Here is a 24,199-nt window from a genome sequence, read left to right as displayed (position 1 = left end):
GGGTTTTGATCCTACATTTGCGACGCAACATAGTTTGTCATTTTATTCCCACCAGAAATTGGGAAATCAAAATGATTGATGTAATTTTACATGATATGATGCAAAAATTAAAGTTTTGTACTATCTTTCATAATATAGATTGAAGTAAAACTACTAAAATAGGAAAAAAATTCCTCAATAACAGGCATGCAACTTTTCCTTGGATCCGCTAAAGTTCCTCGTATTTTTGCTTCTCATGAATGCCATTACAAATTGAAAAATACTGTACAACAGCTTTTGTGGTTTGGAATTTCCTCGTTTTTTCTAAATTCGCAGTTGCATGCTTGCAGTAAAATTAATACGATATGTGTGCTGTTTGTACCCTACATTGTGGTGTCATCGCAGTATCCAAATTCACTAAACATATGGCGTATCATTACTTTGTTGGTTTGAATTACAATTGTAATTATGTATTCATTGACATGTGATACACGGAGTACAATGTCTTTGTGGCGCTGTAGACAGCTGGTGTAATGGACCTTGGCCAGTCCACTGCTGTTTCATGCCTAGGCAGATGGACTGAATAACATAACATACTACAGCTGTTTCATGTTTGCTCAGTTCGACTGTGTCCAAGGGCGGATCCAGGGGGGGGCCAAAGGGGGCCATGGCCCCCCCCCCCCCCCCCCCCCCAAAACGAAACCAATTTTTTTTATTTTTTTTTATGTGACGTCGCAATAAAGGCAGGCAATGAGTACACCACCATCTTTTCCTCAAAAAACATTGGTTAAAGTGGTCAGAAATTGCCTCAGATCGCACCACAGAGCATCTAAAATCCAAAAAAATTTCGGGGCCCTTAAGCGGGCCCCAAACCCCACGCCGTAATTTTTGGACTCACTTTTTCGGGGGCCCAAAAATTTTTTTGGCCCCCCCCAAAATGGTGTTCTGGATCCGCCCTTGACTGTGTCAGGCCATGGAAAACAGTTCCAGATGAGCACAGCACTACATTTAGCATGGAATTTACACAAACGATTGATTGTTTATATTTGCCGATTAAAAAGTTCTTTGGATTTAATATGGTAAAGGCAAAAGCAAAACATTCTTTTACATGGGTCATATTCCTCCATTTTTACCAAGCTTTATAGTCTTTTCTTCTTTGGAACAGAAACACCTGCCAAATTTGGTAATTTCATTTGTGCTTAGGCCAAAAAAAAAAATAATTCTGCTTCCGATTACATGGCATTTGAAAATAGGGTAGGTAGGTAGGGATTTTTTTTTTGGCATTTTTTTTTGTGTACGGTCATATGGAGGTGTCTGCGTGTAGTCAAGGGTAAAAGGTAGTAATTGATGGTTTTCGGGTTTTTTCCCTCATTTTCCCCCCCCAAAAAATTAGGGTAGGGGCTGTCAAAGCAGGGTAGGTAGGGTAACCAGAAGCAGAAGTATACATTTTTTTTTGCCTCATGTGGTGCCCCAGAAAAGTCATTTCCAGCTGTGTATATTTTTCCACTTGTGTATTGGTTCCATAGCATAAAAAGTAATACCGTCTGCTTAAAAAAATGTTACCCTATGGGGTAAACTCAGAGTTTTCGAATATAGCTTTCAACATTTATATTTGTTAAAATATTGATTGTAATGTCACTTCCAGACGTAGACCACTGTCTTTTACCAGTGCGTTTTGTTTTGTTGAAGTTAAAAAAAGAAAGCAAAAGTGTCCTTAAATATTCAAAAATGCAAATGATTTTACCAGCATATCATTGTATAAAGTTTGACTGGAGTTCAGGTAAAACAATGTCAGACTAATTTTACTTAAACATTCATGATATCAGAAACCAATAATAAATCATGTGTTGGAAAATACTTGGATCTATTTGTTGCAAATTATTTTATGAGATTAATGACCCCATAATTATTCATGCAAAAAAAATAACACTTGAACATTTTATCCAAAATATGATGGCCACCTATTAATCATGTAGTGAATAGCAGCAGACGCATTGAAGTGAATTCCAAAGTAGTGTCCGCATTTTTTTATTTCAATTTTTAACGCAAATTAAAAAAAAGTTGCTAAAGAGCTAGGATGAAAAACCAAAACAGCGCCACCTGCCGATAGTGGTTTAAAAATAAATTCCGCTGAGTATGGTCTGACGTACCATTACTTTTAGCCAATGGGATGACTCACTCGGAAATACGTCATCAGAGAAGTCGCTGAGAGGATGACGTCATCGCGCTTCACGGTACACGTTCGCGCGAGCGCACTGTACTCGTGTATAGCATAGTGACTTCAGAAGCTAGATGGGGTTGGGTTTTTTTTAGTGACTTTGGTTTTATCATTTTGCCTACATTTCTGTTGTTTGGAAATACCCTTATTCGCAACCATGAAGAAGGAGAGTGTATGGTCGCTTGTGAAGGTTGCCGTGTTGTCGATATGCTGTGGAATTATAACAGTTGAATGTAAGTTGCCGAGTTAAAAAAAACATGTTGCCATTGTTTTGTTAGCGAAAGTTCAGTTACACTGGCCTGACTACAGTTTGTCTCAGTGTCACTATAGCCTGTCACTGTCATGACTGTGTGAGATTTCCGTGAGATTTGCAAGAACTTAGTTTTAGTTCAGGCTCAGTTCATCTGACTGCGTAGCATGCATGCAGCGTAGTGGTTTCACCATTAATAGTTGAAAACATTGTGGGAAAGAATGTTGCAAACTGACGCCACTTTTTTCTTCATGTATCATGTCAATATTGGAGGTCAGTCATTGGGGAAAAAAAGGTTGAAAAGACACGAATCTGGCCTGAGAAACATTTCCAATTTTTAGGAATTACTAACTAACCCGTAACCGTGTTAACTTACAACAGTTTCTGGCATGTCTGTTGCAACCTGACGCCACTTCAGCGGTTGTGTACAAAGTCTATCAGTCTCTGGAGAGTCGAGAACATTTTCTAAGTATTTTTTAACAAATAGAAAAGTTTTGCAGTCCCAGATTTGTGTCTTTTCAACATTTTTGCAATGACTGACCATTATTGAGACATGACATCACTGTCAACAGGTCAAGGGCTTTAACGTAAAAGGATGGGAACAATGAACCACGCTTGACCAAAAAGTTATCGTCACCAAAAAATGGCCCAAAAAATGGCATCTTACAATATAAAACAATGAACCAAACTTTACGATTGTTTAAAACCAGTCGGTGTTTTATCAACTGTATAAACCCCCCATGTGACGGGCTCTCATGCCAGGGTAAACTGTCTTAGGTATTTATGTATGATTCAAAACTTGATCTCTCACTCAGTCTCATTCAAAGTGAATAACCTTGGTATTACTAGTGGAAAAAATAACAATTTAAACAAGAAATCTATTTTTTTCACAATAAATCTCACTAAAAATCACAGAAAATGCGTCTTGAACAAACTCTGATTTAGAATCTTATCCTATTTGGATTTCCTCAATTTTTGTAAGGGAAGTCTTTACTTACTTAAATGTACAACCTAATGACATACATTTACAAAAATAGTAACACGATGTTGAACTCTGTAGGAACACACACACGTCTAAGAACTTAAATACTAGTTAGCTGCTGCAGGAAGTGACTGCCTGGCAACAGATTATTATGCATTTCCTCTGACTTCTCAGAATGATTTTATCGAGAGGTTCCGGTTTCTGATAGTTGGGGGGGGGGGGGGAAGTAATTGCTTTTAACCCTTGGCATGAATCGTAATCGTTGTAGAGGGAGGTAGAGTGGGAGGAATGGGGGTGTGTCATTAGGGCCAGAATAACATGTTTTTCAGCTCTGGCAGGAGCTTTGTCACTTGGTGGTCGGTCAGTCGGATGGTCTGTCTGCCGGTTCTAATTAAAAATTGACCAAAAGTGTGGTAGGCCTACCATTCCATATACGTGCCATTTGCGGCGCATTTTTTTGGTGTGGCATTTTTAAGCTCTGGCAGGAGCTTCTACACGTCACTTGGTGATCAGTTGATCAGTTGGTCGGATGGTCTGTGTGTTGGTTCAAAATATTCACCAAACAAATGGTGTTTCATACCTGCCAGTGGTGTTGCATTTTTCAAGCTCTAGCAGGGATCATTTTGATCGATTTCATGCAAGACTTTCATGCTAATCATGCAAGACTTCTTGCAACACATGGCCAGAGCAATATTGTTTACTCACACTTTTTTTCCCACTCACAACAAAAGAAACGTAGAAATTAAAAAAATATGTACATGCAAAACAATTTGGGTTTCATATCCTGTGCAGCTCATTTGTTTTCTTATTTTCAATAAATTTCAATGGAAGTTATTCTACATGTATCACTTATGTATGTGAGGCATTCTCATTCTGGCAAATTGAGACAGAACTGGACAAAGTTCGAAATGAAGGTTTGTAGGTATTAAGAAGGAGAATGATTTCTCCTTTACATAACTGTTTATTGCACTTCAATCAGACATTCCATTGACAAGTTAGGCTGATTAAAGTTTGCATTTATCGACATGCCAGTAAAGTGGAATACTGAGGAAAGGGCCTTTGAAGTTTCAAGTTTTTTAGTTGTGAAAGTGAAAGATGCCAATTATTTTTGTCCTTAATCCCGGTTCATACTTCACGCGAAAGCGAAAGCGAAGCGAAATTCGTAACGTCAACAATACGTTCAAAGCGCGTCCACCATTGTTGACGACATGGATTTCGCTTCGCACTTGCTTTCGCGTGAAGTATGAACCGGGCTTTAGAAATAATTTTATTCCACGATTTGTATACTATTTTAAAAAAAAAATAATTGTGCAGTGGACATTAAAGATGACAAATATCAATAAATCGGAATATTGAGAAAAAATTTACCTCCTTTTTTTTTTTTTTTTTTTTTTTTGCATTTTCCTTCGCTACAGCCAGTGCTCCGTTTCATTTTGCCAGAAACCTTCACATACATGTATTATTATTTTTTTTGATAATGAACAGTTTCCTCTGAGGAGAGTTACAGTAGAACCCAGGATTTGGTTTGGGGGGCTCAAGAATTTTTTTTTTACAAATTTGTTAAAAGTTGAAATAAAAAAAAAAAAATGTTGCCCAAACTTTTTGGCCGCAGAAAAAAAATTGGGTTTTTTTAGGGGCGGCCTATTTTGACGTTGGCGCCAGTTACACCCCTATTATACTACTCGAAAACAGGCCACATTCAGATCACCAAGGCCAAATCGTGAGACTAAAAAAAAAAAATACCAAAAAAAAAGGAAATAAATAAATTGACAACCTCTTGGGGGAGGGGGGGGGGGGGGCTCAAGCCCCCCGAGGCCCCCCCTCTTGGGTGCGCCACTGGACATAGCCTTGACCAAGGCTATCAGCTTGTTCTCATACGAGCTTGTTCCCGCTACCGCACACCACGCGCGCCGCGACACAATCACTAGTTGTACTATACCGTTAGCCTCAACGACCCTTGCGTGTGCTTTGTGTGCATGTACTGTACGTACGCCCCACACACACTTCCGCAAACAGCCGTACAATAAGTCGAAGCGCAAGATAGCCTTGACGCAACCGTGGCGAATTCCTTATGTGTTTCTTTATAGTTTCGACCGAAATCGGCCGAAAATTTCTGATGCGCATATATTACACGATATCCAATCAAAGCCCGTAAACTTTGACCTGCGACATACATATTCATGACCCACAAATTACTGTATACACCACGTACATGTACATGTATGTTCACTCAAACCATGGTATGTCCAGGTATTTCAATCCCATTTTAAACCATTTCTCCAGTTTTATTACAAACAAATGAAACATGCCGCTATATGAGTGAACAATTTGTTCAAAATGATACTATTTCCAATGTATTGCGAATTGGACAGTTCAAGACAGTCCGCCGACGTTTTGTCGGTGCAACAGCGTACATTATCACGCCGCTACCTGCCCGTGCTATTCTGACAGCGAATGTAGGGAACAGGTCAACTCGGACCCAGGTCAAATCATACCCATTTAATCGAATGCAGGTTAACTCGTATCTATAAGCACCCGTATGAATTAACTGCAAGAAACGAGCTATTGACTTTGGGATGGAAATATACGAAACTGTCAGGTACATGGTGAAAACAAAACTCTCCCTGAATACGTACCATGTGCAAATTACATCTCATACGTACGACACATGTATTTTAACGCGTACGTATGAATCGTATATGTCGTACCTACGACATACGTACGACATGTAAGTCGTAGATGTAAATCGCACAAGATACAAGTCGTTCTCACAAGATATGTTGCATGTACGACATAATCGACAAACAAGTCAAACATACGAGTTACAATTCATATTTTGTACACACGAGATATTAAGTCGTACTTATATACGACTTTGTCGTATGCGACAAAATTATATCGTACCCTGTCGACTCGACTTATGCACGACATATATGTTGTACCGGCACCTGTCGACATTATGTCACATGTTTGATATGTCATACTCTGTCGACATATATGTCGTACCCTGTCGATGATATTAGTCGTACCCTGTCGAAATATGTCGTACCCTGTCGATATATTAGTCGTACATACGACATATAACTTATAAGTTGTTCATACAAGTTAAAATCAGTCTTACAGAATAAGTTTGCTGAAGGAGAGATATTTTTTTCCCATATCCCCTTGACAGCTTAGAAGAAATACCCCCCCCCCCCAAAAAAAAGTCAGCGGTAGATATACTCAATAGTGTGAGCACTTTTTTTGCCGCTGAACGTGAAAGCGCAGCGTGTCTTACTGCATGGCGCCAGCCGGGCCGGTGCCTACAGTGGACGGCCCCAACGTGGCCTCTGTGCATGGTGACATCGTTTTTGCCGGCGTGCGGTTTTGTACCGTTTGCCGTTTTTGGAAGGTCTAATTTTTCATCCTTTTTCATTTCATTTTCGACCCAAACTATGTGTAACTTTATAAATATTATTCTACTATTATTTAAGATTTTAAGGGGGTGTTTACAATAATTATTGTTACCACAGGCCGTCTGGTTTATAAACCTTTGGTCGTATTATGTAATGCAATAAATATTCATTTTTTTGTCAGCCGTTATCCAATAAGAGAAGACTATTTACCATAGCGCGTACTAATTATCATATTCGGCATACACGGTTGCGTCAAGGCTATCTTCCGCCTCGACTTACTGTACGGCTGTTTGCGGAAGTGTGTGTGGGGCGTACATGTAAGTACAACATGTACATGCACACAAAGCACACGCAAGGGTCGTTGGGGCTAACGGTATAGTACAACATTGTGTCGCTGCGCGCGCGGTGTGCGGTAGCGGGAACAAGCTCATATGGGAACAAGCTGATAGCCTTGGTCAAGGCTACACTGGACAGTAACATTTGAAATAGAGATTTAATTTATCTTTGAATTAGTAACATCCTCTAAAAAAAATTGACTAAACGTTTGTTTTCCATCAACATGCACTATTTGGCACTCGAATGATAAAATGTGAATCGATCAGACTTTGTTCAACAGAAAAAAGAAAGAAACTGAACCAGAAAATCATAAGATATACAAACAGTGTGTCTCATAATGAATGTACGTAATCCTGAGGGACAGAAAGGTCTGTTTTTGTCCATTTCCCAGCAACATGCTCTAGATAGTTTGCAGTTGAATGATGAAATGTTAATTGAATGGATTTTTTTTTCAACAGAAATTGAAAAAAAAACCACCAAGAATCATCGACTGTACAAAACTTGTGTCATTTAATTGATGTAATCCTGACCGTTACATTGCAATTGCAAAAAGTCATTGCAGAAATATGTGGCCAACTTGTTTTGGCAAAAATTATAGTTTGATTATTTTTCACATACCTGCCCTCTCTTCCAATATAATTTAGAATTAAGCAGACTCAATTGTAAATATATTCTCAATTTTTTTTTATTCCATATGTCATTATTTTACAGGTATCACCTTTGACCCACAGCAGCAGATCCCTGTACAGGTGGACACGACCTACGTCCAGCTGAGATGCCCGTTACAACGCTGGGGCGTGGTCAGACCAGTCACGTTCAGCTGGTTCCACCGGCCAACGACTGGACAGGAGACACAGGTATATTAACCTATCGCCGTAGAATCGCATCAACGCTGCTTGTGAAATATTGTCCAATTATTTAAACAAATGGACGCGAAACGCGCCAAATCTGAGACAAACAAAACTTAACGTGCAAAATTCCATAGGGGTACAGACCAGTAAATCGGTCCGAAATTGCCTGCGCCGGCCAAATCACGATTTGCATGCCCTCAAAATCTTCGGTATTTGAGCATGCTGTGGGCCATGAACTTGAGGGATTGTAAAAAATATGGGTGGAAGCCGTGCACAGGACTGGGAGCTTGCAGTTCTGTGTAATTTTGATGTAATTTGGACCCTAAAAGCGCACTATTTTGCAATGGAGTGCAGGCATCGTTTTTCAAAATGGCGATGGGCTTCAGGACTATTTTCAGGGGTGATCATCTTCAGATTGAAATTTCTCCTAAAAGTCATCAGTTGACCCCCCGAAAATTTAAAAGAAAATGAAAGATGATGAAATAAGCTTTAATTTGATGTGTGTCTTGAACACCTTGGAGAGTTGGGAGTATTTTTCCCGAATTTTTGAAGTGGGAGCATTTACCATTGGGGTCTATGGAAGTTTATTTACTGGTCTGCTACCATAGGGTTGTCTAAGGGGCGTGGCTAACTTGCAAACGGCGATTGGACAATTGAGGTCCCGTCTGAATGAAATGGCTTATGGCTTTGCAGTAACACACATGTCTATGGGAAGGGGCTTATCAGCTGCTTCTATAAATGGGTGTGTAAGTTTGCAAGCCGTAGCGATTAGTATTTGAATGTCAAAAAAAAAAAGGAAATCAAAATGTCAGGACATTTTTTAAATGAAGTTCTGCATGCAGCACTTTCAAAATCTAGGATATAAAAGCCCAAATAAACTTTCTTTTAGTACAGGAATAATTCAAATCACTCATATGTGCTTTTCAAGTTACAGAATTTTAAGCACATGCAACTACTGTTTTAAAGTTCTGTCCACAGATCACCAACAAAAAAGGTTAGTGTTCTTTCAGCAAAACAAATACAATTCACATATAAGAATGTATGTGAATTGTTTTCTTTTGCTAAAAAACCACACCTTTTTTCCGTGGACAGAAATGTAAAACGCTGTCTGTGTTCAAAATTCCGTAACTTGAAAAGTATGTGAGTTATTTGAATGCTTCTTGTACTAAACAAGTTATGAGTTATTTGAATGTTATTTGACTGCTTCTTGTACTAAAAGAAAGCTTATTAATTGGGCTTTCATATCCTAGATTTTGAAAGTGCTGCATGCAAAACTTCACCTTAAAAATGGTCCTGACATTTGGGTTTCCTTTTTTTTTTGGACTAGCCCTGTATACAGGGACAAGACTACAGTGAACATGTGAACTATTCAACATTTTTGATTTGAATCTGCCTAAAAATTGAAAAAGAAAAAGATTTGCCTACCAAACTGCATGGACTATTCAAAATAGCCTACAGGGTGTCCAAATGAGGGCTGGAAACACATTTTACTATTAAAACCTCGTACACAAATAGAGAGACCAAACAAGACTTTTTTGGGGGAAGGGGGGCTTTTGATAACAAAGATGCATTTTTTGACAATGGATTTTCGACTGTGTGATACTTCGATGGCCGGGCACTGTTCATACCCCTCCCACCGACACAAAAGCCAGCATTGATATTATAGGCCTAATAGTGATTAGCCTATTGTTTTACCCTCTATGTTTTAATTGGTTTGGATGCCATTATTTAAAAAACAACTCCCGCATTTTGAAAATTATAATTTTGAGAGTTCACAGAAATGTATGTGAATAGAGCAGTAGACATGTACATGTACGTTGCACTAAAGTTCCATGGAAGTGAGTAATACAGCAATGGTGACTAATATATCCTGTCCTTACACAGAGGTACTACCTGATACCTTTCACAGAAATCTTTAAAGTGATGTTTGAAGACACACTCTTAAGAACAGCCATTTGTTTTTGCACTAGTAAAACTTGTTGGGAAACATTGATACACGGTTGTGTTTTATTATGAACCACACGAACACTGAGGAGACAAAAGATAAATTTTTGAAGTCAGTGCTGCTAAGTCTTGATTCAGAATGAATATGATTTCACTTACCTTAACAGTACATGTATAAGCTCATTTCATGGCACATTAAAGCTATAGTCCATCTTTTGTAATTAGTGCATTTTGTTCGTTTGAAGCAACAAAAGTGTTCAAAATCCAATGAAGGATACTGAGCAACTAACCTGATGAAGTTTCAGCTAAGCTTCAGCTGTACATTCTCAATTTCAAATCAAAAGTTACTGAATCATGTTTTGAATTGTTTTGAATTGCAGCTATACGCGACGTCGCGCACTGATCCAACGAATTACAACAACCGCGCGCGCTTGTGCGTCGTTCCAATACTTGTGCGCGCTGCGCTGAATAACAAAACGAACTACTAATTTAAATTTTCCTACGGTGCTTCTTAAGAATCACCGTTGGAAATGCCTTCTTTCGTTGATTACTTCAAAATGACAGCTTCCCAGAAAGAATAATTTCACAGGGAGTTTAGTTCCCTTACTATCTTTCAACCAAGTTTGTTTTTCAACAATAATTACGCCAGTTACTTTTCGGATGGCTGCAAATGATGGACTATAGCTTTAAAATAATACAAACTCATTTCATGGAAATGGCCCCCAATGAATTATCCGTCTGTTTTCATGACTCATGAGGGAGAGTAGTTGGAAACCGGATGTGGAGGACCTTCCATGTGGGGGCCATTGACCAACACTGACCATGAGTTGTGGTCGTGTTTTTTCTACCTTACATTTACAGTGTCTGCTGTAGTTCAGTAAAAACAAAAATCATACTTGATATTTTCCTTTGATATAATAAAGGTTTTATTATATGAAAAATATGGGTCATTGTGTAAAATTGGGGATGCACTTTTGCCCTGTCCCTATACATCTGACATACATGTAGTATGATTGCCGTGTTGTAGTTTAGTCCATCACAAGTCCTTTCACAAGTGCTTTCATAATTCCAGTCACAAGTAACTTGATGAACAATGCATGAATGCTATTCAAACAGTTCATTTGAATAGCTAGTGATCTCTGACTTGAGCCTGAAGGATTTGTGATTGACTTGTGATGACCAGGGGTGTGAAATCTCAGCTTTAAAGCTGATTTCAGCTTTTTTTGTTTTGGATTTCAGCTTTTTTACCTCACTTGCTGTGTACAAAAGTATGGGAGGTTTCCAAAGTTCAGTTTTTTTTACACCTTTTTCAGCTGTTTTCAGCTATTTTTTATCAGTGGTCACTCACATCCCTGGATGACCTAGCTTGCCGGGACTTGTGGGAACTTGTGATGGTCTCGACTACAACACTGTATGATCGGCATAATTGTGGACATCACTACTAATTAATGCAGTCGTCCTCCAAGAAAGATTTATAACAAACTACATGTATACATGTACATACCCATCAACAAATGAAAAATCGTTTGTAGTCGCCCTCAATTAAACTTTGAAGCAAATTACGGAGTTCAGAGGTCAGGGCCAGGAAAAATTTCACACCTTGGACCCTAAATTTACGAAGTGACTGATACATGTATGAGATCACACTTTTCTTGAAAAGAACATGGTATTTAATACCCAATTTCTGAGCTGGAACTTGAAATAAAATCACAGCTAAAGCTTATAGACTCAGTAACTTGCTTAACTTGCAAAATACACCTGGGTTGAAGGAGGCAATTGCAGTAAATTGCCTTGCCCAAGGACACAAACAGCATAATATTCCCATCAGGGCCCAATTTCATAGAGCTGCTAAAGCAGAAAATTTGCCTAAGCACGAAAAAACATTGCTTAGTAAAATTCGGTTACCGGCCAAAACTCCATGTGATGTACATTGCTTGTGACTGGTATTTAGCTGTTACTTAGCATAACAATCGCATGGAGTTTTGGCCGGTAACCTGATTTTATTAAGCAAGACGTTTTTGTGCTTAAGCAAATTTTGTGCTTAAGCAGCTCTATGAAATTGGCCCCAGGTGTTCGATCCCATGCACCATCAGACATGAGTCAAAGACCATAATGTTTGGATCACATACGACACTGATGTACACAGAGCAGCTTCTCGAATCCTTACTCATCCGTTGACTAATTCCTCCCGCCCACCACAGATTTACACCTCCGCCCACTTCACGATAGCCACGGATGGGGGCCTCCTTACCATCGACAGGGTGCAGAAAACTGACGGCGGGGTGTTCACCGCCATGGCCACCGACGCGGCCGCCAAAACCGGCAACTGCACCTTTTACGTGCAGGTGTTATGTGAGTGTCGAATGAATTTGAAGGATTAATATGTAAAAAGTAAAGAGCCCAGCTGCTGTTACTTTTAATAATAACCTTTGAAAGTTTGAAGCACCTTTGAAGTTGAAAGCGGAGGATTTGGGTAGATTCATGTTGGTAAAAGGGAATATATATATACATCATTTGCTTTTGCTGTAATTTTCAGAAATGGATGGAATAGGGGGGTTGGAAATATATAGCAAATATAGTTACTCCGATTTTTTTGAAGTTTTGGGTTCGAAAATGCTATAAAAACCAAGAAAAACAATCATTTTCCTGTAGTCTGGTTCCCTGACTCCATATAAGAAGAAACAGAGCAGTTTACATACATTGGGGAATTGTAAGGTCAGGGAACCAGTCTAGCTGGCTTGTACCCGTTCATAGGTGTGTATTCGATTGCAAACAAGTGCGATGGTCAATTGGGGCCATTATTCGAAAAAAAGCCAGTTTTTTTCCAACGCTGGTCGGCCGACCGGCGTTGGAAATTGATACAAAAATACCACTTTTCTTGAAAATGACAGTATACCAGGTGCCATGATTTTACAGGATGCTTTACACTGTCATTCACTAACAGTCCAGCGAGGTATTTCAAAATGATTTGGTAGTTTTATTTTTTGATGTTTGCAAATGTTGTATTTTCCCTTTAAACGATTCAAACACGCTGAGACTTTTCCGCTACATGGGATATTTTGTGGTTTGTGTACGTTTCAAACATTATAAAAATGTCAGAGTCAAGTTACATCATAATGTTACATCTCTACTCGTATACTGTACCAATAACCCACAACCCTTTTGTTTCCAGACGGGCCCGTCTTTGACACCCCGTCCGTCAGCCAGTTGCAAGTCAACGTTACCCAGTCCTTGGTCCTTACCTGCCCCTACGACAGCAGCCCCGAGGCACGCGTCTCCTGGATGAAGGACGGCATCATGCTGGGCTCCACCCAGAAATTCATCTTCAGCGGCAAAAACCTGACCATCACAGGTACAACAAGCATGAATATTGAAAAAAAAACGATGTTTTAATTAATGGATAATTAATCGATAGTTGTGTGGTTACATTTGTTTCTTCAGTTTAGGCAAGTAATATTGGGGAGTCAAGTTTTCAGTCCCTACTTGATTCTGTGGATTTTCCTCAGAATGTTATTATTATTATTATTTATTCGGCCAAAATACAAGATACAACAAGTAATCCACAAAAGTAGGCAAAACTTGAACAAAAACAATCTAATCCAAGCTGGCCAGGATTGACAAAAGTAAAATGAAACACTGTGACTCGAAAGCCTGTCAATCCTAACTTGAATGGTACGTTCTATTCTCTGGGGTATTCCTCCCACATCTAAAACTGTAATTTCTTCACATTGTCTTCTCTTCACTGGGCCCCATGGGAGACCAGTGGATTCCACTGAATGGGCTTCCCAGTTAAAATAATTAAACATGTAATAAAATAAAAAATAATGATTGTAAGAAAAGACTGAATACACATAAAGTTTTCCTCTCAGAATCAGTAACAGCTTACTAAAACAACAACAACAACAACAGCAAACACACAAATAGCTTTCAGAAGAAAGTGGGAAGAAATTGGAGACAGACATGATTGTGAAAATAACGTCAAGCGAAATTAACATTCTGTAAAGGTGAATGGGTTATTATTGAAACTTCCATTTTTCTGTACTAATTGAAATGGTAATGAAAGCGGAAAAGGTTAATCAATCAACAAAATAATCATGTACATGTACTTGTCAGCTCACCAGAGGGGGCTAGAGCAAGTCTGGGCAGCCCGTCTATCAAAGGCAAATTTGGACACGTTGTTCAGCTTCACTGTGTTCTCTGATTTCCAAAGAGTGAAAATTGGGACCAAACAATTTAGAGTGAATATCACTCGAATTTTGGACTGAAATACTTTGAAAAACTCGAGTGACAACTAAGCTTGATCTATTGAATTGAATGAATTTCATGATAAAATGTCTGGTCCCTAGTTTCAGTCGGTGGGAGTAAATTGTAACTTGAATGGAGTGACTTTTTACTCTTTAAGTATAGAGAGTATACTTGGACATTCAAATGTCCTAGAAAAGTTGCTTTTAGCTGTGTTTTATAACTCTGTTATTCCATACCCAACTCTACTCAGCCCTGCCCCTCCTACACCATCCTACCCTGTTCCAATGTTTCCCTTATCCTACCCTCTCTTTCCATGCTCTCCTCCCATTTTCCCTTCTCACCCCCCTCTACCCTCAATCATACCCTGCCCTATACATTTTGCACATTGCCAGACCCAGCTGTTTCTATCCTGTCCCGTCCTATTTGTCCTCATTTCCTTCCCTAATCACCCCACCATGCCCACAGCCCGAAATCCTACTTTACTGCTCCTAGACTTTTTATGATTGTATAGTAGTAACTGTGTTTTTGTATATCTAAAAAAGTACATGTTAGGATATATTTTGGTCTTGTCATGTTTTGTGTATTTTTTTAATTATTGGATGTATACATATTTTTAATTGTACACTGGGAACATGGGCGTCGCGAGGGGGGGCAAGGGGGGGCACTTGCCCCCCCCCCCCCCTGGAAAAGCAAAAAAAAAAAAAAAAAGGAAGAAAAAGAAAAGAAAAAAAAAGAAAAAAGAAAAAGAGGCGCGAAGATGAAGTGGTGTAAATTTAATGAGTGGGGGGGGGGGGGCAAAATGTCCCTGCCCCCCTCTAAAACTGATAAATTGAGAGTGTGTTGAGAAATACAAGCATTTTTTGGCCAAACAATTTTTTGCCCCCCTCTAGAAAAAATCCTGGCGACGCCCATGACTGGGAAATGAAGTTTCATGTAATTTTGAGCATGACAATAAAGAAATCTAATCTAATGTAATGCAACCTTGGTACAAATTGCTAGAACCTGGTGTCAAGGGTCGCCTGCAAGCCCTAATCCTCCCCTACCCCTCCCCTCATAAGCTCTACCTCTTCGGAAGAGTCTCCGATTGATGACCTTTGAATTTTTCCTCCTGCACACACAGCTGTGGACTCCACTGACAAGGGTAGCTACCAGTGTCGAGCCACCAACACCGTCGGCTCAGCCGTCAGCTCACCGATATCAGTCGTGGTTGTGAGTAAGTGGACGCGAACCCTTTATTGTGTCATTGTCGAGTCAATCACGAGCCTATCACAAGTAAATCACAAGGCGGTTCACAAGTCTGTTCATAAGTAACGGTAAATGTACCGTAAGGCCAAAAAAAAAAGTATCCTGTTTCTAGTATGGAGCTTGCCCGAAAAGTGGTGCGGCAACGCAGGTTTTTTTTTCTCCTCCTACTTTTATTTTTTTCAAATGTCGGCTGATGTTGCAGATGACGCTTAGATCCCCTTAAAACTCTCAAAAATATCCTTCAGAGTGGAGCTTGAGATGCTATAAGGCTTGAGAATTCTGCACCCACTTACGATCTAGATCGACACGAACATTCTTTGGGAAATTTGGATAGTCAAGACAGAAATGAGAGAAAACTGTAACGTCGCACCATAGCGACATCGACATCGTGCATGTGCTGCCAGGCCGGTCATTAGTCTGCTCCCTTACATATTGTGCCAATTAAAAAGCATTGACAGGTTCCATCGCTCTCTCAGTCTGGCTTCCAGATGCACAATTACAAGAGTAGAGGATCACTAGAAGTGTACATATCACTCTTTTAAAAAAGTCAACGCCTGTTTCAGACCGGCAATTAATCCACACATTCTGAATCATATTCCAAAGTACATGAAACTTACCATCGCTCTCTCAGTCTGGCTTCCAGATGCACAATTACAAGAGTAGAGGATCACTAGAAGTGTACATATCACTCTTTTAAAAAAGTCAACGCCTGTTTCAGACCGGCAATTAATCCACACATTCTGAATCATATTCCAAAGTACATGAAACTTTTAGACATTTGAAACTGTTTAGGAGCAATTAGGTCAAAGGATGGCGATCTATTTCTATTGAAAATGATCACATTAAAGTTTGCCTGCCTGAAACCAGATTCTATTTGGGTTCATTTATCTTGCATGCATTGACATTCCTCCCGTTGCATTTTCCCTGCAGTTCCGACGGCATTCGTGACCACGCCATCCTCTGTAGAGATCTTCATCACGGGAGAGCCCGCCAATCTCACCTGCAGCGCCATGGGCTCCCCCCGCCCAACAATCGAATGGAAAAAGGTATAAGGTTGATTCGTGTCGTAGGCCTTTAAACAGTATGGTAGCATTCTCATTTCTCTGTGTACTACTAAAGGGAATATACATCATTTGCTTTTGCTGTAATTTTCAGAAATGGATGGAATTGGGGGGTTGGAAATATATAGCAAATCTAGTTACACTGCTTTTTTTTGAGGTTTTGGGTTCAAAAATGCTATAAAAACCAAGAAAAACAATCATTTTCCTGTAGTCTGGTTCCCTGACTCCATATAAGAAGAAACAGAGCAGTTTACATACGTTGGGGAATTGTAAGGTCAGGGAACCAGTCTAGCTGGCTCGTACCCGTTCATAGGTGTGTAATCGATTGCAAACAAGTGCGATGGTCAATCGGGGCCAGTATTTGAAAAAAAAGCCAGTTTTTTCCAATGCTGATCGGCCGATCGGCGTTGGAAATTGACACAAAAATACCACTTTTCTTGAAAATGACAGTATATACCAGGTGCCATGATTTTACAGGATGCTTTACACTGTCATTCACTAGCAGTCCAGCAAGGTATTTCAAACTGATTTGGTAGTTTTATTTGTTGATGTTTGCAAATGTTGTATTTTCCCTTTAAACCTTGTGCCCAGGGTTTTAAATTTCTCAAAACTCAGTAGCAGATACACCCTGGCAGGCAAAAGTGGTTTCCCTTAAACTCTGATTGGTTTATTTTACGTCATAAAATATCACAAGCCCAGTGGTGTGGAAAATTCAAGTCCACTATATTTTATAACTATATGCAGGTGTGTTTGTAAAAAAAAAATTCATGATCTGTTTTTTTTTAATGGAAAAAAAGTATGAATTTGGTTTTACTGAACTTCAGGGGAGACATGTACGGAGCTTTTAAAGGGACATAGGTGAAAAAAAAAAATTAAAAAATCATCGTAAGAATGAAAAAAATCTGCGTTCGAACGAAAAAAATCTGCGTTCGAACGAAAAAAATCTGCGTTCGAACGAAAAAAATCTGCGTTCGAACGAAAAAAATCTGCGTTCGAACGAAAAAAATCTGCGTTCGAACGAAAAAAATCTGCGTTCGAACGAAAAAAAATCTGCGTTCGAACGAAAAAAATCTGCGTTCGAACGAAAAAAATCTGCGTTCGAACGAAGAAAATCTGCGTTCGAACGAAGAAAATCTGCGTTCGAACGAAGAAAATCTGCGTTCGAACGAAGAAAATCTGCGTTCGAACGAAGAAAATCTGCGTTCGAACGAAAAAAATCTGCGTTCGAACGAAAAAAATCTGCGTTCGAACGAAAAAAATCTGCGTTCGAACGAAAAAAATCTGCGTTCGAACGAAGAAAATCTGCGTTCGAACGAAGAAAATCTGCGTTCGAACGAAGAAAATCTGCGTTCGAACGAAGAAAATCTGCGTTCGAACGAAGAAAATCTGCGTTCGAACGAAGAAAATCTGCGTTCGAACGAAGAAAATCTGCGTTCGAACGAAGAAAATCTGCGTTCGAACGAAAAAAATCTGCGTTCGAACGAAAAAAACTTTTCGTTGACGACGCTGCAGGCGCGCCCGTAGTTACTGTACGTCTCCAGATTCGGAAACATATAGGTAAGAGTAAGACTATTCAACAAAGTGTGGTTATCCAAGCCAGGCCTAATTTCATGGTCCTGCTAAACAGATGGTTTTAGTTTTTGCCCATCATAGATTTAGGGAATCATTTAAATCGGTGTCTCTATTGAGCTTCTACCCTTCTAAAAGGTAGGGGTTGTCGATGTCTTATAATATCCTGGAATGATAATAGCTTTTCACTGCTCAGTCTTCGTGACTAATTATATATTTTATTGTGAGGGTGGAAATGAAATCATTGCATAAACTGTGTAGCGGCAACATGTTTATTTTGTACTGACTCATATGATTATTATTAGTTGCATTTTTTGTACTAAAAGTGTATCGCATAATTATTATTACATTTACATTGTATATCGTTTGTGCTGTATGCATGTAAAGCTTAAAAACTCTGTTGTTTGATATAGCGCCCTCTAGTGCCAAAAAAGTTCAGGATCAGAGGTTGAATTCTTCATGAGCCAGTAGGCACTGTATGTACAAATTTATCTCTTAGTAACTTCAAATTACACCAGTTTCAAAGGGAAAGATTTTACTTTTATGCACAAACCCAATGGACCTCATCTAAAAAAATCTAAGTTTTTCCTAAGAATTTTTTTTAATCTTTCCACGCTAAAATCATGATTTCTCTTCAGAATTTTACTTTTTGGTGGTTGATAAGCTGTAATAAGGAAAATATAGTGGGGGTATTAAAGTAAAATCTTTCCTTTTCCTAATAACGACCACCTTGTTGTCTCTTGTCTATTTCAGAGCAGACTCATATGGTTTGGTATCTTTCTGAATGCTGTGGCCTCCAATGGAATGGATGCAACTGAGAGAAATGTCATGATCAAGGTTTACTTTGAAATGGGATTAATATATTCAGATATCCTACGCGCATTGGCACAGTATCATCAAACGGTAATAAGTGAAAGACACTTAAAGCGTATTTTGAAGGGTATGGGACTGTCACGGCGAAAGGATTACAGTGACATCAATGATGTCATTCGCTTCGTTGAGCACCAGTTAAATGAGTCAGGCAAGCAACATGGCTATCGCTGGATGGCACAGAAGTGTAAAGTCAGCGGACTAAAAAGTACACAGGAAGAAGTCCGCATCATTCTTCGCATGCTTGATCCAGCGGGAACACAGCAAAGAAAAGGGCGGCGCCTCCTAAGACGATCGTACATTTCCAAAGGTCCAAACTTTTTATGGCATTTTGATTCATATGACAAACTAAAACGCTTCGGATTTTGCATAAATGGATGTGTTGATGGGTTCTCCAGGTATATTGTCTGGCTGAATTGTTACATCACAAGTAGCAATCCAAGAGTAGTTGGCAGTTACTTCATGGAAGCCATCTCATCACTGGGTGGATGTCCTTTGGTGATACGAGGTGACCTTGGAACTGAGAATGTATTTGTGCGTCTGTTCCAAAGGTATCTTCGGCGCAATGACAATGACAACAGGGCAGGTGAAAAGAGCTATCTGGAAGGTCCCAGTACAGCTAACCAACGAATAGAGTATATGTGGAACTTCCTGCGCAGGGAGTGCACTGACTTCTGGATTTGTCTCTTCCGGGACATTGAAGCTGCGGGTGATTTTGACGGGGGATTCTTGGATGTTGGTCTGTTGCAGTATTGCTTCATGCACCTCGTGCAGGTGAGCAGGCGACATTTACTTCTGTATGTCCTATCAGTGCATTCCCTTAGGCAGTGGCATAGCTTGGCTTTCTCAGAGGGGCGGGAGGGGGGGGGGGGCAAAAGGAAGGGGCAGGACTGTTTTTGCTGTAAATTGATGCACCTTGTTGGTGTATTATGGGTTTTTTGGGGGTCAATGTAAACAAGTAACCACCCAAATTTGTTTTAAATACAAGCGTTCTTGTGGGAAATTTAATGCACTTTGAGAGCATCGTTCAATTATATAAGCACATGATCAAGAACATTCCGCAATCAAATTTCAAGCTACGCCCAAATTTAAAACTACTATACAGGTCAGTGCCTGTATACATGTACAATGGGGAAATATGTTCGACACTATTTGGCACCGCACTTCAAAGAAGTTTGAACATATAGAGTTCTTACTGCTCAGTTGAATATCAAATTAAAATGAATAATTTGTTGTGAGGTTGTTCTCTCATATTAATTGAAGGGAAATTCTCTATTTCAGACATGCTTGATCCTTTTTGTATTTTTTAAATGGCAGCCTGAGCATGGTATATTTGAATCTCCGGTGAGTACATAAGGTATAGCTGAATAAAGTGTTGACCAGCACTGAAGACAATTTTATTGAAGGCAATTACAGTGGAACTGTCGCAAAACAATTAGGCAAACTTTTACATGTACACTAAAAAAATGGTCACTCCAAGTTAAGTTGTATGCAATGTTGCAATGTTTGAGCCACTAAAATAACTGTAAAGTTGTTTCTCATCCATTTTTGATGTAGAGGGATCTGGATGCTATTTTGGAGACGTGGAACAGTCATCGGATTCGACAGGTGCACAATTCAAGAAGCCCCAGTGGACGTCCTTTGATACTATACTCACTGCCTGGTTTATATGGCACCCATGACTACATCTGCCAAGTTTCAGATGCAGACGTGGAACTCTGCAAGCAGGAGTGCACATTTCGACAGCCTTTACCATGTGATGCAGATGTGTTTGAAATGTGTTCATGTATCATGAATGAAAACGATTTGGACTACCCAACCAGTACTGATGAGGCACTAGATTTGTATCGAACATTGAGAAGGGCATCACAGATTTTTCTGACCAATTGATTATGATAAATGTTACACTCTTGGTCCAATTCATCTTCACAGAGGAGCACTTGTCATCCTACTTCCCATCCTCAAAATAATTGTAAATGCATACAAATAAAAGCAATATACATGTAGTTTTCTAATGTGCGCCTCATAATTTGCAAAGATGAAATCTGATTTAGTGCGACATACCTCTACATTATTTGAAAGTTCAAAACTCATCTCTAGATCAGTGCTTGGCGACTACAACTAGCTTTCGAATGAAATTCTAAGCAAGACCATCCCCAAGATAGGCCTATGGAGTAAGAAGCATGCAATTTTTTTAAAAAGTTTACCCGAAAGATGTTTTGAACAATTAAGTATATCTACTAATGGCTTAAGCCGTGTTTGTTTGGGCTTTCTTTATGCATGAGCCTTACAGACTCGCAAATAAAGAAAAGCGGTCTTATAAACGTGAAATTAAATCATTGGTTTTCGGTGACTTTTTGTGAGTTTGTAATTGGTATTTAATTTAAAGCCTAAAGCTTTTGCAAATTGACATTGCTGTTTACTTTAAAGTACTCGTGGTTTGGCTAAAGGTTTTAACACTTGTGTAATAACAGGACCCTTTCAGGACCCTACTTTGCAGGAAAGGCCAGAAATATTGTGGTGCCAAATCACTATCGAACTAAACATGGGAGAGAAAAGCACCTGTTCATCATCGGGATTCAAAACCAAGACCAGTTTCATAATTGGGGTATAATTTGCAGGGGGCACTTGGGGGCCTGTTTTTCTTGGGGGGGGGGGCACTCAATCAGTTCTGTCACACTTAAAACACTGACTAGGGGGACTACCACCAGATTTGTTCCTTCTCTACTTTCATAGTGCAGGCTGTGACGGCCCTTGCAAAAATTCCTGGGTTTCAATCCTAATGAGAACCATATTTTTTTGTTTTATCTTATCCCATATTTGTTTCTTTCATTTCGATCAAGCACCAAACCAAATACTACATTCTGTATGTACATTCCACACTGCCAAACCTGGAGTGTTAAATATGACACAAACGGTGTTAATCTTGATTTTTTCCCGTTATCTATATATGACGACACCCTTGGTGTTAAATATAACCAATTCTTGGAATTAACTTGCCAACACCAAACTGTGTGTATTTTTAACACTGTGTATTGTTGTTAATGTAATACAGATTTTGTAAAATGTATTCTTCACTGGTATCAATATGTGACAACGCCAAGCGGTATAAGTTAAAACCAATTGAATTTAAACACCATTCCGATAGCCAAAATGGTGTTGAAATGTAATACCAATGGTTTTTTTTCTAAGCCACACTGGTGTCAAAATGTACACAAATGTGACAATGACAGTGACAGTTTTTTTGTAAAACCTTAATTTAAAAATCAGTCGATGGGGATATAATACAGCACAAGCGCGGTAACTAAACCAGAATTTCAAGAGGTACAATTCAAATTAGATTATCATAACCTTTTTATTAAACAATAACATTAAACAGGAGTGCATGATATGCAGTAAAAATATGTAAGTGTTAAAACTTTAATTTTAAGATACCAAAATAGAACTTTAATAATAAACAGCACATAAAGATATGGTCATACTTTGGTTGTGACCCCATAAAAGAAATGTTTTTTTCCCCCTTTTATTTATTTGAAAGCCCACTTATTTTAAAGATAGCAATTCAAGGAATCATCCAGCGAAGTTATACTAAAGACCCTGTTGATTAGAACAAAATGAAAGTATGTTGATAATTGAAATCTCCAAATATCTTCTGCCGAAAACTTTTGGAAATTACCATGTGTCCGTGTTAATACCCACGCTTCCAGCTGGTTGTGAATGTGAATCTACCTTCCTTTGAGAACACCGTCATATTTTTTGCTGTTTTCTGAACATGCTGTGTTCGACTGAAACTTTCACAGGAAGACCATTTATTGTCTTTTTTTGATTTTCTGGTCCAAAAATCAGCATTGCACTTACAAAAATCAATTGATGACCATACCTTTAACAGTTTAAAAATCCTCAGCCTTTTGCAGGTTAAAACATGAGGTAAAAATAGTTAACATACGTGTTGGTTCATACAATATAGCTATTTAAAGGCTGGCACAAACATTGGTCTTGGACTGTGCGCACACACTTACTCAAAGTCTTCTCCCTACCCCTTTTTTTTTGAAAACTGCCAATGCTATTCCATGCCTTTTAAATAAACCTAATGATGAAGCAACAATGACATTGCAAAAATGGAATTAAGTGTAATAAACTGTGTTAACACAAATCTGCTTTCTATTATTAATGGCAAGTGTATACAATAGGGTAAACTGGGGCAAAATTTTCACTATCTGCTTAGAGATAGTAGGAAACAAATGTGTTGTTTTATGCACAACATATTTCCATTATAGTGTGCAAATCTGAAATTATGGTGACTATACCCATAAGGGGAAATGTTCAACCCTTTTGGGGAGGAAGTTTGGCAGGCCTTTTACCGGAGCATTGGGTTAAAAACATCCGCCCCCCATTTTTTTTCTACGATGATTGCTACAAATTTCTTTTTTGATCTAGTGTCAAAATTGGTTTCACACTTAATGATATTTGTGTGCAATGGGTCCTCAAAACCCTAAAGATAATCTAACATGAGGGAATTTTGGTAAACTTTGACCATCCCCTCCCCCTCCAAACCATTCCCACTTAAAATGTCAGTTTGATTTTATACAATATGTGGGTACATTTCAGTAACCCCAATCAAAGAATAGATTTGTAGAAAGTTATCCAAAGGCCCTTTATTTTGACCGGGTAAAAATGCCCTGTCAAAAAAACAGTACTAAGCACATATTAAGATAAATGTTCAAATTTCAATAACTTGGACCTATTATTGCATAATTAACCCTTAAAAGAGAAAATAAAACCCTTGTTCAACTAAGATAATTTGAAGTGATATATGTGCTAAACAGCACCTACGTACTCTTAAAGGAAGGGTATACTTTTGGTAATTGTCAAAGACCTGCCTCCTCAATTGGTGTATCCCAACATATGCATAAAATAACAAACCTGTGAAAATTTTGTCTCACTTGGTCATGGAAGTTGCAAGAAATTAATGAAAGAAAAAAAAAACCCTTGTTGCATACAATTGTTCTTTCCGACGCCTGATAAAGTCTTCACGCCTAAAGCCTTTATCAGAGTCGATTTTTTTTGTTAAAAATTACCATTTTCTCTAAAATTACATTAATTCAAAGGGGTTGTTTCTAACAATACAATATCATGCTCTTTACCAAGTACATGTAAGTTGTTATGGTCATTAACTTGTGGAGTAATTACCAAAAGGACACCCTGCCTTTAAGATATGGCAATGAATGAAATGTTTTCATTATTAATTTTTACA

General features: G+C 38.8%; 2 protein-coding genes across 3 annotated transcripts in view; both read left to right on the top strand.

Moving 5' to 3' along the window:
• Positions 1 to 2,236: 2,236 nt before the first annotated feature.
• Positions 2,237 to 24,199, top strand: part of LOC119735516 (neural cell adhesion molecule 2-like) — a 57,924-nt gene continuing 35,961 nt past the window's right edge. For both annotated transcript variants that reach the window (XM_038209241.1, XM_038209242.1), the window contains exons 1-6: positions 2,237 to 2,430; positions 7,872 to 8,017; positions 12,157 to 12,307; positions 13,128 to 13,307; positions 15,321 to 15,413; positions 16,376 to 16,491. In XM_038209241.1, coding sequence (XP_038065169.1) covers positions 2,355 to 2,430; positions 7,872 to 8,017; positions 12,157 to 12,307; positions 13,128 to 13,307; positions 15,321 to 15,413; positions 16,376 to 16,491 — 762 coding nt within the window. In that variant the 5' untranslated portion in view covers positions 2,237 to 2,354. The remainder of the gene's footprint in view (positions 2,431 to 7,871; positions 8,018 to 12,156; positions 12,308 to 13,127; positions 13,308 to 15,320; positions 15,414 to 16,375; positions 16,492 to 24,199) is intronic.
• On the top strand, positions 18,889 to 21,257 carry LOC119735519. The gene is made up of 2 exons (XM_038209247.1): positions 18,889 to 19,719; positions 20,503 to 21,257. Exons 1-2 carry the CDS (start codon positions 18,904 to 18,906, stop codon positions 20,833 to 20,835), a joined length of 1,149 nt encoding a protein of 382 aa, XP_038065175.1. The 5' UTR covers positions 18,889 to 18,903; the 3' UTR covers positions 20,836 to 21,257.

Source organism: Patiria miniata, unplaced genomic scaffold (assembly GCF_015706575.1).
Source record: "Patiria miniata isolate m_02_andy unplaced genomic scaffold, ASM1570657v1 HiC_scaffold_29, whole genome shotgun sequence".
Classification (NCBI taxonomy): domain Eukaryota; kingdom Metazoa; phylum Echinodermata; class Asteroidea; order Valvatida; family Asterinidae; genus Patiria; species Patiria miniata.
Note: the sequence above shows the minus strand (reverse complement) of the source record. Positions and strands in the feature narration are given on the sequence as shown.